We start from the raw sequence: 14,971 nt of genomic DNA, 5'->3' as shown, positions 1-14,971 counted from the left end.
AGGAATTGAGCTAGGCATGAAACTGAGACTGTTGTAAGCAACGTGAGATTCTGATACTAATTTCTTGCGAACGATGGTATTCCTGCCTGCTATATTAAACCTGTCGACGACAATAATCCAAACCGCGTTTAGGCAATGAGTACCGACATGCAAATGCTAGATCGAGCATCCAGTGGCAATGACCAGTCTGTTTTTTATCAGTATATTCGGCTTGCACGACTAGCGTCAGTGTTCGTGGCGTTAGTGATAAACTCATTGCCTCGTAGGCGTCTGGACTTTACGAGTCTGTCCTTTCACAATCAAGTACCAAGTTATACAATAGCACAGTGTGGAGTGTTATGTATGATTCGTACATAGACTAGTGAAAAAATTTCGCTGATTGATCGCCCATGGACCATCATGTGCAAAAGTCTTCCGTTTCGATACTATCCGAGGATGCATGTAAAATACCGTTACATACCAAATCACTCCGTGTATCCCCGGGACCAGTTGAAAATGACTGCACGTACGTATGCATCTGTTGCAACATTTCATTCTTCAGGAAACTACGCAATCGCGGACCTTCGATTGTGAGCGTTGTATTCTCCAAGTGGCTATGATAAAAATACGCTGTTTGTATGCCGTGGATTTACGGGGTCTCCAGCGCAAATGGTTCTTACACTACTTCTACTCGACACAACACACCTTGTACAAAAGTCTCCTACACAGCCACAAGTCTGTCGCTAGCGTTTTCATAAACTCCAAACAGCTACATCCGGACCCGCAACCAATGATTCTCCTACCGCATCCCTCATTGACTCTGGGACGATAGTTCATGTACGCACATCACAGGGCGTTACTAATATTGAGCACGGACATTATATAGTCGAGTTCCCCGATAAGAGTCAAATAACCTTACACAAACGAGGCATTAATCCTGGCCTCGGTCGCGTTCTCATCATGCCGACAGCTACCCAGAATATACTTTCTGTACAAACAATACTGCGTCACGGCTATTGTATATACTTCCCACTTAATCCGACATAACACAGCCAACTGAGTATCACATCCAGCACGACCGACATACTAATACACGTGCACAAAGTACTGATGGTCAGTATGCACTCGCGCCTATCAGTACATATACACTGGACGCTTGACATACAATGCTCACTCACACCCAGACGTCACACGGGGCATTCTCCACAATAGTGACATCACACCATCTCCAGCACCAGTTATTTCGCATGACGACTGAAAGCTCAACTCTGAGCTCTTTCAAGCACATGCGGTAAACATCTTTGGCAATGTCGATATTGGCCACTTTGCTACTGCGCACAAAACACAAGTGCTTACATATTGCAGTCTTGAGCAACATGCGCCACTCCACGATGCATTCGTACAGTCATGGTGCCAGACAGGCAAACATCTGTAAGGTAACATTCCAATCCGGAAGAAGACTTGGCGCGAAACATTTCTCAAGCTCGAGCGTGAAAACGGTCTGATCACAATGGTCTTTCCTCTCACACCTGACACGCGGAACTACAAACAACCCCTTCTCCAGCTACACTACACCTTCTTGTCACACGGGACTGTGGCCACGGACATCCCAAGTGGCGTTACATGTACATCGCACGTGTAGGCAACACCAAACACTCTCTGCCACCAACTGTCGAACTATTATTTGCCGAAGCCGATGTCTTCACCCATCCTCGACCGCTCAGTTTTTGTACCCCATGCGCTACGGGCAAAATGCGTCGTCGACCCAAATCACGAAAACACTAAAACAATACACACCTCCCTCCAATCGGTACTGTCTTCCATGTCGATATAGAAACTGGTCTCTCCACAACTTATAGTGGTTACACGTCCACCATCAAATACGTCGATGCCCATCTCAGCAATGCCCTTTGTATATCCTCTCAAAGCCAAGAATGATGCAACCGATACACTGGACTTGTTTTACACTGATATAGGGTCTTATGTAGTAGGGTCTTATGTAGAGACATTACCTATGAAGAATCCTCTCAGTAACAATGTCGCCGAAGAAATTTTTATTATGTTTTTGTCGTCGTCTTGGCGAACTAGTATTACTATGGGTCGTCGGGCGAAGTCGAGAACTAACAAAATCATATCTTTAAAAAAGTAAAAAAGAAACAGAAAAAGACTTTTCCATGTCCCTAGTTATTGCATTAATCAATGACTGGCCCCATATCGAGAATAGCAACTTGCCATCATCAGACTGGAGATATAGGTGGCTGAAGGGAGGATAAACTAGGTAAATAACGCGTCTCTAGAACCCTATATTCGGTTGAGTCATCTCGCTACTGCTGTATTCAGATATATATCCTTTTTAAAGCATTTTTCAAATAGGTCTTTTCAAAAATAGGCTTACTCTAAATATAATCTTTGGTATTTTAATAGGCCTTTTAAGGGGCCGAATCCCAATATCTGATTTGTACGATGGACAAGGTGTTTAAAATAAATAAAACCGATAAAATGCAATTAGGTAAACTTTTTTTTTACCGCTTAAGAGGACGTTTACAAACATAGAGTCGTATGTGGAGGCCCAGCTAATATACAGTCCCCACTCAGGTTTGAGGTCCGAGAGAGGCTAGTTGATCACTCAAACTAGAATTGAACCATCAAAGCGAAAAAGAAAAAACTAGTCGAAACATTAAGTAGCATAACATTTAGCTATTGTGTCTCAGGTGGAGAAATTAAGCATTCTCGGTTACCACTGTGAGTTTTGGGCTTAGGTCCAGTAGGCTCGTGGTGGTTGACTGGACGTTTCATACGCTTCAGTGTCTTTGGAACGTATGAACGATCAGCTGTAAAGCTCGGGATAAATGCTTTTGACAGGTAAGATTTGTTTTATCTTCCGTGCCTTCAGATAATGGAAACATGCCGTCTCCCCCAGCGTGTGACGTATGTAGACATTTACGCCACTTTCTATTAACCGATTTCAAATAGTCTTGATTGTCAAAAGCGCCTGAAGTTAGTTCAGCGATTGTGCCGTCTATAAAATGTGTACGATAATATGTATATCCGTTTTTATCTGTTCTCCATGTATATGATATCTTTAAGTTGGGAGCGATCAAGAGAGGCATCAGAGTCATGTTTTGCAAGTATGATCTCCGTAGTCGAAATACGACTAGTGCCTATGTCAAGCGCACTAGATCATCGAGGTATTCACCTCGTAAGTTCCACTTTTAGTCGTCTGTAACAGAGATTATATATGGACCTATCCACGTAGATGTTAATACAGTAGCATCAAAATTACTTTGACAGATGCTTAATCCGTCTTTCACCCGATACTCTGCTATATTTTTGGTAAATTTATATCTTTTTTCCTTTTTAATAAGGCCACTTTGCGTGTTTCTCGCGAGAAAGGGTATACAACGACACAAATACTTTGTACCTTTTATACCCTTGATAACTCATGGCGATCAGGTTCATCCTTGTTATAGAGGATTTGCAACTCACTATGACTGCCACGAAAAAAGTGTGCACGTGTTGTTCCTGTAGCCGGATCGGCACATTTGTTCATCTGTGTATATACCCATTTAAGATGGCACGGCCAATCATCTGCATCCTTCGTTATTGCAATACGCAGAAGTAATGTGAGTCACCTATGGCTCTTATCATTTGCGCCTTGCGTTTGCAGTTTATATGGTACGTCTCTCTTATACATTCAAGATTATCCTTCATTAATTCCTATAAAAAGAGTGTCTTAGATCTTAAGGCTTCGACTTTAGAATATTTAATAAAGCTCGAGCTAGAGATTGACGCTTTGTCTTAACAGCTTGATTTGTAGTACATTATATCTTTTATGTACAGACTCCACATGCTCTATTGCATTTGAAGTGAATAACGTTCAATTTAGTGGAAAAGTTGAATCTCCAATTCTGCGACCTTTTAAAGGAAGGTTTCAGTTGTACCTACTGGACCTATACGACATACTATAGTATGTCTCCAGGGAGTCTTTTGAAGTGCTCGGGTTCCCTGATAGGGGAAGGAATCTACTTCTTTATCTGAATATGTTGGATCACATTGTATCATGGTTACTATTTTATATAGCCACGGATCGAATTTCCGTAGTGGTCAACACGGCGTGGTAGCTTTGTGTATTTGAATAGAATCAAACAATTGGGCAATTAACTGCTACGGTGGGTTAGCCCACGCGTTATGTTTTGAGAGATTTATTTGAAAAGCATCTCCCAATGGATGATTTTACGTTCTATAGTATTGTAGTTGCGCGTTTTGATGCGCAGCGAATATATCTATTTTGTGCTCCCGAAATATCTTTTGAGTAAGCTCTAACTGTCGTCGATTACACTTTCAATCGATGGCTAAGAGCTCTCGTACTGATTCATTGAAGTCAGGTACAAAACTGAAGACCATATCCGGTAAATGATAGTGTATCCCTGGTTGATGTTTTTATTTCAAAGTGAAACTTAGATATTGTGACATGCCTCCTGTACTAGATATTGTGTATGACTTCATCTCTTTTATATACTAGAGACATTACTGATCACATATCGGCGTATATGCTGTTTTATAGAGGAAAGTGGTTCATAGTTGTTGCTATAACAACCAGTCCTTGCTTGACAGTTGAAAATACAGCTGCAAAGCGTTCATAGCTCGACAAAATTACTGTATGTATCTAGGTTTATGATCTATAACCTGGTATAGAACTTCTTCGAGAGCTAAGTCCAATGCATTCGTTGTTATCATAAATGGCACGCCATCGACTGGCTCATGGACGATATGTGTTGGTTGGACGGCAAGTTTAAGGCAGCCTTCCACATCATCACATGAGAGACTATAGGTCTTAGGACAGATTTTACAGCAAGAAACCCTTTTTGATTTATAGAAGTCATCAGAGTTAGCTCACTCCCGAGAGCTAATCAAGTTGCTTAAATTACTCCCGAGAGTTGAGCTAATACTTAACCGACTCTCGAGAGCAGATTAGGATTCTCAACCAACTTCCGAGAGTGGAATAAGTCTGCCAATCACAACATATTAAAAGTAGCTGCGGTTCTATGTGAGTCACAGTCTATGCGGAAAGGCATTGTGATCAGCGTGAGATTTAGTTGCAGAGAAGTCGAAATAGAATAGCATCAAAGTTTTGAAGTGTTCTGCAGAAGGTTTCACATACTGACTACATGGGTTTTTACCCTTGCCAGCTCAAATGGCTGAACACTAGCACAACCACCTTCGGTATAAAACCAAAGGTGAGGTCAGAAATAAATACATGCATTTGCACTTAAAGTCTACTACATTGCACTCTAACATCACATTCCTTTGTTTATAGCCCTCCTAGTCTACCCTTGTGATATCTTAAGTGTCCAAAAGGGTTTTAAGTGATCTGCTAGGTGAGGAATTTCATCATAAAAGAAATTCATCTGCTAGGCGAGGAACTCTATCATACAAGAAATTCACAAACCCAAACATATTGTTTATATCTCTACCTGTAGTTGGCTTATTTAAGGGTTTTTGTTGTACCATACCGGGATTGATTTTTATACCTCTCCAGGATATAAAATATCCTAAAGATGTATCTCGCTCTTAGTGAAGTGTCACTTCTTTTCGTTTACAAGTTTTATTTGTTGAGTCGTTGAAGGACTATTCATACTAAAGTAGCATGTTCGCCTGCAGTCCTGAAGAAGATGACTATGTCATCGGTATATACGTGCACATTAGACATGTCTGTGAACATATCTTCCATTACTTATTGTGAAGAATGCAGGTAGGTGTGACCCGAAGGAAGCTTCTTTGAAACGATATTGCCTTCCTTTTCACGTAAAGCCAAAGTATTTACAGTGTGGTCATATATATTTAAATGATATCCTTGTGTCAGATCTATAGTACGAAAGACTGTAGCACCTTCCATTCTTCTTTATACCTCGTTTGTACGAGGCAAATGAAAGCTATGAGTCGGCAATAACTTATTTATTGGACTCATATCTAAACATACTCATCGTGTTGGTCTACGGCTAGCAAAGCTAGATTAATAGGCATTTGTTGATAGTTTATTCTACTTCTCTTTTACTACTGCTTCGTGTCTCCAAGATACGCAGTTTCATGATAATCTTAGTTTTCTGATTCACTAGAATAAGATCCATAATCTTACCGGTAGTATGCTTTGACTGTGTTGGCTGGTGTTATATATGGTTATTGACAATTACCGTCTGATTGATCCTTTAATGGATCTTGTCATTACGTAGTCCCGTAACGGTTAGACTTTTTGTAAAGAGGTCATTCGTTCCGACTATAATGTCGTAATAGTGTGACGTATTTCTTATCACAGCTTGAGTTGCGACGTTGACCATCTATCAGCGAGATTCTAGCATACGTTGCTCGCACTCTGAAATCTTCTCATCTGCTAATATAAGATGAATTGTTTGTGTTCTATGTTCGATATATTTCATGAATGCAAAGCTATCAGATATACATGCCATTTCTGAACGAGGACCAATCAATGCAAGGTCTTTATTTCCGTTACAATATACATGGATTATTACACGTTCATCTGAATATTTGTTATATTGCCGTTGTAGGAAATATAACCCGTAGCTCCTTCACTCGAGCTTCTTGTCTGTTTTGTTGTCACAGGCCTTGGCATGATAGCCATTAATCTTCTCGCACTTGTTACGCTTGTTAGGAAAGTATCTGCAAGTTAGGGAGTGTCTCCCCTTAAATAATCTAATACATGTCATACTCACTACCGACATTTCTCATCCGCACACATCTTGATCTGCTTATACGGAGTTTTTTTTCTCGCGCGTGCCTTCTTATTGGTCCACGTGTTGAGTGCAATTTTACGTGGGTGTGCGTGTGTTTCCACTTGAGAAACCTGTCTTGAGACATACCCCTGATCGGAGTGTTCTCGTGATTTTCTATGAACCACCTTCGCCTTTGAAGTAACGTGATCCGAAGGGTAAGTATCGAATACTGTCTCATAAAACTGTGCTCAGCGCAAGCGAGTCAGATAAAACATATTCTCGAGGCCTTTGCCCCGTGTCTCGTTGGCGTACATACGGCGGATCTCAGTCGTTGCTGCCGATGCTCATGCAGAATACATGTGTGGCTAGCAACTCGTACCATCGCGGCTTGCCATCTCTGATTATATCAGGTCTGACCAAGTCAGTATCGTGTTTCAAAAAGTAGCTCAAGGCGGATGTGTTCCGTGGAGGAGATGCCAATATTGAACATTATCCTGGACTGCGCATATCCTTGCTCAGCAAGAAGGTCAATAATCAGAATTTTTCTGGTCAATTGTTCTCGTCTATGCGCTTGTGAAGGATCCGGTAATTGATAAGGGGCTGAGACGCCACCCACCCAGTCTATGTTTTTCATTAGTTTTTCTTTCTGCGGATGGATGCATACGTGTGCCATATATCAGGTGTAGTAGGACCAATTTATTTAAGTACAGTCATCAGTAAAATCGGGATACGAGACTACACACCCCTTTATCTATTGTTGGGGCCCGAATACCTCTTTCTTCCCATGCCGATGTGCCACGTCACCTCTCCCATCGAGAAGGGTTATTGTGTATACAATCTGTGTGCCGTGCCTGACCAGAAATAAATTATGCAAAAACACCTAGAATAAAACCGAGGAATTGAGATTGACTCAGACAAGCGAGAGCACTTTTTAGGTTGGAGAACACCTAATACAGGAAAGGACATTAATTCAGTGTGTGGATTTGTAAACCTTTTTACAACAGGAGTCCCACACCTTGTTGAATACATGAAAAATTTATTTCATCTAAGAGATCATAAAGGCAAACTGCGTGAACTATGGGACAAAATAATGCGACGACGCATTTAAATTTTGAACCAGAAAATTATAAAATAAGAGCTTCTCAGGAAAGTAACTAACTTACAACACTTCAAGGATGACCTATAAGGCACAACCTTTGAAGTAGCTCGTGATCAAAAGTCCCTACAATATATGAAGGATTTGAAGCCTGATCCAATGGTACGATACATTAGCCAAGTTCTCATACAATATGGCACTTATACTAGGTAAGCATGACCGTTTACCGGATTTGTTACCAAAGCTAGTTCCAGACTATCAAAACTAATTCCAGAATACGTAGAAATACACTAGGCAAGAAAAGTTGTGTTGTCCTTTAAGAAAACTTAAACCCTGGCTTAAGAAACTGATGTCAATGATACAATGCCAAACGATATATGTTAATAGATAAGTGAATACATTTCGCCATGAGTATCTGGGCTATAAAGAAGACCTCTTGGATGCATACCATATTGTGTACAGGTCTGGTAGAGAACTCGACTTGGACCCCATCGGATGGAAGAAAGTACGATTCCTCTTATTACAACACAAGCTCCTGCTCTGCAATATGCCGAGGAAAATAGAACAAACCAGGCCTCATAAGAAGAAGTGTTAACGATGGGTCAGAGAACGTCAACACAGGTGGATAAACTGACAAAAGCTTCTAATACAGAGAAAGCTTAATAGTAGATATCCTGAATCTGACCAGTACCCTCGAGGCATTATTGAAAGACATGTCAGAAGTTCATGGTACACTTATGACATTGTTTAACGAAAGTAATGCTGTAGCAGCAGCAGCAGCAGCAAGACGCAACACGATGGATGAACAAGAATTCAAATACGATGAGCAAGGTCACGAGACGCAAAATGAGGATCAATACGGATCTCAAACAAAAAGTGACATGGACATAATAAAGCTCATATTAGGCTATTCAACACCACAATCTAAAACATGTTAGCAGGAAACCTACTCTACACGATGCCCAAGCAGAGGGGATTGACCATACCAAACTCAGGACGATTGTACGCAAAATTTACGACTCCTGTTGGGATTGTGAATATCATCAGATCAAGCGTTATGGGTTCGCGCCACTAAAACGTGTAATAGTAGACGAATCTTGGCACAAGGTAATCATCGACAAGGGTATGTTACCATGTCCGAGCATACAAAATCACATTATGTTTGCCATTTTTTTAGTGTATTTTCGAGGTATAACATCTTGCAACCGACGAGAATCACGACTACACCAGAGATTTCGGAAGTCATAAAAACTGTCTTTAATGACCACGGGTGGACGGCTATCATGGCGACAGACAACGGTTCAGAGTTTTGCGCAGACGTAACTGCCGCAATGACTCTAGGGTCTGGCATGTGCAAACTTAAGACCTGGATTGTGAAATTGATGACTCTGTAGATGGATTGGGCGATAAGCGTTGAACCAATGTATTTTTGCTGGGGGGGGAGGTGGAGCCAGTGTGAGGTTGCGGTCACTGTAGGGCCTGTGGGCTGTGAAATTCACAATTTGTCCTTCAATCACACTATGTGTGTTATTGTTGGAACTGGAGGTATTGTTGAAAAATCCTCCCATCATCAAATTATTATTTTTTAACTCGCACGGCCAATATTATAGTATGCCGGTACCTCCGAATGCTTATTGTACGTATAACACCTGCTATTTAAGCACGGACTGTCTAGCTGTAGTTCACAACACGGTGAGTTCATAAATAGTTTATTAGTCAATTCTCCGAGCTGTTTTAGCATAAATGCCCGGATGATTCTACTGTGTTACCTTTGAGTATATTTTTTCTTGGTCTAGCCTAATCTATATCTCTCTGCGACGAGCTGTAGAATGGATCGCTGTTTAATAGACATCTGGAAAAAAAGTAAAAATATTCTATGTATTTTTTGTTCATTCTATTCCGTTCGGGTCGTGGTCCTCCAGGGACAAGAAGTTGGATTTGTCTGCGTTTGTTACTTGGCTTCTGAGTTGTAGTCCCAAGAAGATGCGGGATATGTGGTTTATACGGATACCACTTTCCACCTTTATCGTTCACTGGTGGGAACGTTCGGTTTTTGTCGGCAACCCACCACACCCGCGCTTGCATCCGCAAACGACTTAAGATACGACAAGAACCGCAGAACTAAATGCCATGGCGGACAAGCATATCCAAAAATGACATCCAAAGGGACCGTAAAAAGGGTTCCCCCCCCAGGTACCAACTCTCGGCTCATCGGATGCATAATCCGGCAACTGTGCATTATAGCGATTGACAAATAGGTTGATGACCACCCCCGGCCATTTCTCCATAGCACGCCTAAACCACTCCGGGTTCAGCCGCTGGGTGCGCTTCTCGTGAGCTACCGGCACACAACCAGCTACCGGTAAGGCATCCTCATCGTCGATAAAGTCGTCTTCAGTAGGCAACGGCACGACATCCTCCGGCTCCATCAACTTCAACGGTCAGTTGAAAGTAACACGACGTTCGACCGACCATAGAGCACGATCGACCACAGAAGTATGCATGCGCGAGGGACAGTCACCCAGAGCATTAAAGGGACCTGGGATAAACGAAATCTCTGCGTCCACTCAGCTCATAATTTCTAGCGCCCGCCATGCTCGTCGTTTCTTAATACTCGACGTATCCGGCGGTAGGGGCTTGCCATTCAATAAAGTCTCGAAAGGCTTATGATCACTGTGTATTTGGAACGGCAACCAGGAGCGCATGGCCATAAACGCAATCTGTGGACCATAAATTCCGTCGCAGAAAGTTCCAAATCTAAGACATGGTAGTTACCCATGGACGGCGGAAGCTTAGACTTACCCATGGACGGCGGAAGCTTAGACTTACCCATGGACGGCGGAAGCTTAGACGAGTAGAAACGCACACAGAGTAAATACTTCTTATTGTAAAGCGCAACCCCATTTCTCTCATCCCACACGGCAAGGGCCATAACAAGCTGTTCGTTAATAAGTTATAACGACAACTCCTTGCCCTTACTGATTGCATCTTCCACCGGAGCAAGGGTTCAACGAGCAAAACCTTCGCCCTCTCTAAGTAGCGAACAAGATCATCTTGGGCGGCTCCCCATTCACTCAAGGCTGCCCGCAACGCATCTGTCCGAGTTTTTTGCGCCAACCACTGCCGATCCACCTCAGCTTTCTATCCAGCAATCCTCTCCTCCAAACGCAAAAACTCTACCGGAGACCACTCCACCTATGGCAACATCAGAAGTATCCGGGTATGCATGCAACTCCTCATGCTGTTCCGGAGAGTAGAGACACATTCAGTTGATTAGAAGCCACAAGCACCGGTCGTAGGCTATCTGACATTCGAGATTCATCTCAAATTGGTCACATTTACGCGGTTGGATGATTAAGGGTACCAACGACGCACTCAGCCCGGGAATGCTGCATGACCACCAGGACATCGTGCAGACAAGCGTAAGTAGTTGATCTTTATCTTTCGGAAGCCCAATACTGGCGATGCCCTGCATGCGCTCGTCATCGATGTATTAACGAACCCATCGTACCACAGGCGCCTATAAAAGTTATTCGGCACACTCTTCGGAACCGCAATTTGTGTTTCATGGCGTTGAATTTTGCACCAGAGCACTCTGAGGGCCGAACCAACTGCCACAGCGAGCGCCAGTGCGCCTTATCAGTCTCCACCTCAGCCGGAGACATCCGTGCTGAAACTGGAGACGCATCCTCCTTCGTAAGAATACTAATCAAGCGAGGTACCGTTTTACGCAGATATAGCCTACCCTGGGCTGGCGACGTTGGAACCTATCCTCAGAACGGTCCATCCGCAAGGAATCATCGCTACGATGTCGTTTAGGTAACCGGCTGGTCGCTGCACTACCATCCTCCTGATCAATCATCTTGAAAGTACACGTAGCGTCGCCGTCCACATTCGATAAGAAACCCTCGACGTCCCAGAAAATATATTCGTTGCGTTGAGTATACTGGGCCGGGACAACAACAAGGCCATACCCCGCATCGATGCGTTCGTATACCTGGACATCCCTGGAGAGTAACCTAGTTTTGTGGCGGTCCTCCCCATCTATGGTACACTGATTGAACCCATTCGCGTTATCAGTGACCGTGCACCGCCAAACATTGCATATGTGTCGGCGCAAGTGCTCCTCACTGGGCATATTTGGTTGGTCGCAAATACTCCACTTATTAAGCCCAACGTATGCTTGAAACAAACGATAATCATCGTCTTTCTCTTTTCCTTTGATAGCGAGGATAATAGTGTGGAGCCAACCAACCCCCTTCATCCTCACAGCGATGTATGATACCCCTGGCAAACCCAGTAGCACACTTCTCTTCTCTGGGTCACGATTGCGAAACGCAATCCTCGCCCGGATAGCATCTAACCGAGTGGATTTCTTGGAGTATACATGTGGCTTAGGACTTCAACGATTCCAAGCGGCTTTTATCTCTGCAAGTTCATCCGCCACGAGACCCCAATGCCAGCGATAAGCTCGTCGAGATGAGTAAATTCTCACGCAGAAACCGAGACTTTCTCTTCCTGAAACGGAAGGATCTCCATATTGCATATCATCTCCCTTGTCATATACATCAGGGAGGACATCGGAGCAGGTAGAACCTTGGCTATCAGGAAGAACGCAGGAGAGACACATGACGTATCGCACACAGACTCCAAGAGATTGTCGCGTTGTTTGTGCAAAAAAAAACAAACAAACTCCAGAATAGCGTGCTTCCCCAAAGTTTCTTGTCCGTTCGGAACGGACAACGGCTATGTATATTGTATATTGAAAAAATTACAGACACATCTACGGCAAACTGAGGTGACAGGTTCAAGGAGCCGTCATAGGCCTCCAAAACTTTCCTGGGAATAGCTACACGCTGCAATCCTTCTGGCTTCACAACTGAACTGTGAAACATCAAGGGAAAGGAGCCGGAATTGCAGTGCAGCTAGACCTGTGTTTGTAGAAATACGGCCTCCGGTCAGTCTAAAATATCAAGATCAATTGAGATAACACATTGCTTTTTATTTGTATTTAAGATAATTTAGTACAAGTTTTTTCTCTCCAATATTTCCAAAGTGTTCTAAATTCACTATGATGGCTCCAATATCCCGAGTATTTGGTATGACTCATTTACTTGTACCTATAAGAGACGATAGTAGATTTTAGAATCTCTGAACTACTACTTAAGGTTTTGGTCTTCCCGCCAATCTCCAAAATCCAGCAAGTCTTCTTCTTTTTTATAACTTTTCTTCAGATGGAACATTATTTATATTAGCTAATGTATTAACTTGTGTGGTCAGAATACAAGTACTTAGGTTTTAGTTGTTTATTTTAGTTATTATAGTTTTTACAGTTTATCAGAATAATCTGATAAACTTGGTTTTTTGCTGACTATTACAGCACATGACTTATGACTCACTTTTAGAGTCACTAATTTTACAATTACTAATAAATGAATAACGTCTCCCTCTCTACGGAAGGAGAACGTTGAGATACAGTTATCCATCGTTTACTTACTACACTTGACTTACGTTCTTATGTCTATCTACAAATTAGACATGTGGTCATGAACACTTTGTACTTCTAGTGAAAACTATTCAGTAAAGAACAGCTAGAGGTACGTCCTGTGTGATCGAGGATATTAAGGCTCTTACCAAGAGGCAGTCCCGATCATTCTTACACAAGCTACCACTGCTAAATCCTGACTGACTTAAATTGTTTCTTAGTTTATATAACATAGTTTAAAACATAGAAATATCCATCGAAGTTTACATATTTTTCTTCTTCAGTTACCTAGAAGTTACCATAGTGTTCTGCTTCTAGACTGTCTAACAATTGCTTACTATCCAGCGACAGGACTGTAAGTATTCTAATATTACCCTAAAGTTAGCTACTCGCTAGTTACTATACCTAGACTTTATTAATTTTCCTATTCTTGAGCCATTACTATGGCTAAAGGAAATTCTAAAGGCAAGGAAACCGCCAGCTCTAAGTCTGCCAAGCCTGTTGAGGTTCCTAGGGTTACTGGGGACGCTGGTCCGTCTGGTACTGAGCCTGCCGTTGAAGCTGTAGATGAAGCCGTTTCCGAGCTTGGTTCTGAGGAAAACTCTGAGGATAACTCGTCGGACCCTAAAGCCTTGGAAGTGGAGGAAAGGCTCGCCAGCGTCCGTGTGTCTCCTAGTAGTGCAGCCCGGGGCCTCAGCTCGCCATCTGGCCGCGAAAAGTAAGATATTGGAAAGACTATATCTCCTGAACAAGTGGAGGAATCGTCTCAAGATCGACGGTTTATTACTACTAAAAGTCAGCCCAATTCACCTATTAACAAAGATGGCGGCGTACCATTTCGTGAAATTTCATTGAATGCCTCGCCACTGAATGCCTCGCCACTGAATGTTGGGGCGGAAGACGCAAATGTTGGGGACGTCATAACTCGACAATGAGTGGTTGGATCTTCTTAATCTCGATGCCATTTGAACCGCAAAGATGACCTTTTAAAGAAGCTAGCCGCTGCCTGTGGTCAGAATACAAGTACTTAGATTTATTTGATTATTTTAGGTTTATTACAAGTTTTACAGTTTATCAGAATAATCTGATAAACTGGGTTTTATGGTTTTGCTGGTTTTACAGCACATGACTAATGACTCATTTTAAGAGTCATTCATCTTAGGATTACTGTTTATAATTATTAATAAATGAACAACGTCCCCCTCCCTGAGGAGGGAGAACGTTGAGATACAGTTATCTAGCGTATACTTACTACATGCCGCAGTTTTTGACCATTCGATCATATCCCACGTGGCCGATATTCTTCCTACACCGGTTTTAGTATTATTCTGAGCCGGGTTTCAAACCTGGGACCCACTGGTTTACCAACCAGCAGGGTTACCACTAAGCCAGTTACCGCTGGTGAAGTGGGTAAAACCTCAAGATTTAATCTCTATAGCTCGGAAGCTACAATCGACCATCCTCTCGACAAACCTAACCCTGTCAGAGGCTATGATGGTATGGAAATCACAGAGGCTTACCACCCTCATAAAATCGATCCTCATTTACCATCGAACCCTGGTAACCATGACTTTGGTAATCGTTATACCAGTACCTCACTAGAGAGTACCCACTCTAGCTCTGAAGACGAGGAAGTGAGAACCAGACAACATCGTCTCAGGCTAATACGTTCTGGTATGCAAG

General features: G+C 42.6%; 2 protein-coding genes across 2 annotated transcripts; both read right to left on the bottom strand.

Annotated features, from left to right (window-relative positions):
• Positions 1–9,899: 9,899 nt before the first annotated feature.
• SARC_03841 (hypothetical protein) lies at positions 9,900–10,232 on the bottom strand (the record flags this gene model as incomplete). The annotated part of the gene is made up of 1 exon (XM_014302353.1): positions 9,900–10,232. One exon carries the CDS (start codon positions 10,230–10,232, stop codon positions 9,900–9,902), a length of 333 nt encoding a protein of 110 aa, XP_014157828.1.
• A 704-nt stretch (positions 10,233–10,936) lies between these two features.
• Positions 10,937–12,067, bottom strand: SARC_03840 (hypothetical protein; the record flags this gene model as incomplete). Its single annotated transcript, XM_014302352.1, has 2 exons — positions 10,937–11,044; positions 11,549–12,067. The coding sequence occupies 2 exons, from the start codon at positions 12,065–12,067 to the stop codon at positions 10,937–10,939; spliced, it is 627 nt and encodes a 208-aa protein (XP_014157827.1).
• Positions 12,068–14,971: the final 2,904 nt, after the last annotated feature.

The sequence above is a fragment of the Sphaeroforma arctica genome (genome assembly GCF_001186125.1).
Source record: "Sphaeroforma arctica JP610 unplaced genomic scaffold supercont1.204, whole genome shotgun sequence".
Lineage (NCBI taxonomy): Eukaryota > Ichthyosporea > Ichthyophonida > Sphaeroforma > Sphaeroforma arctica.
This window is presented reverse-complemented; position numbering and strand designations above follow the sequence as displayed.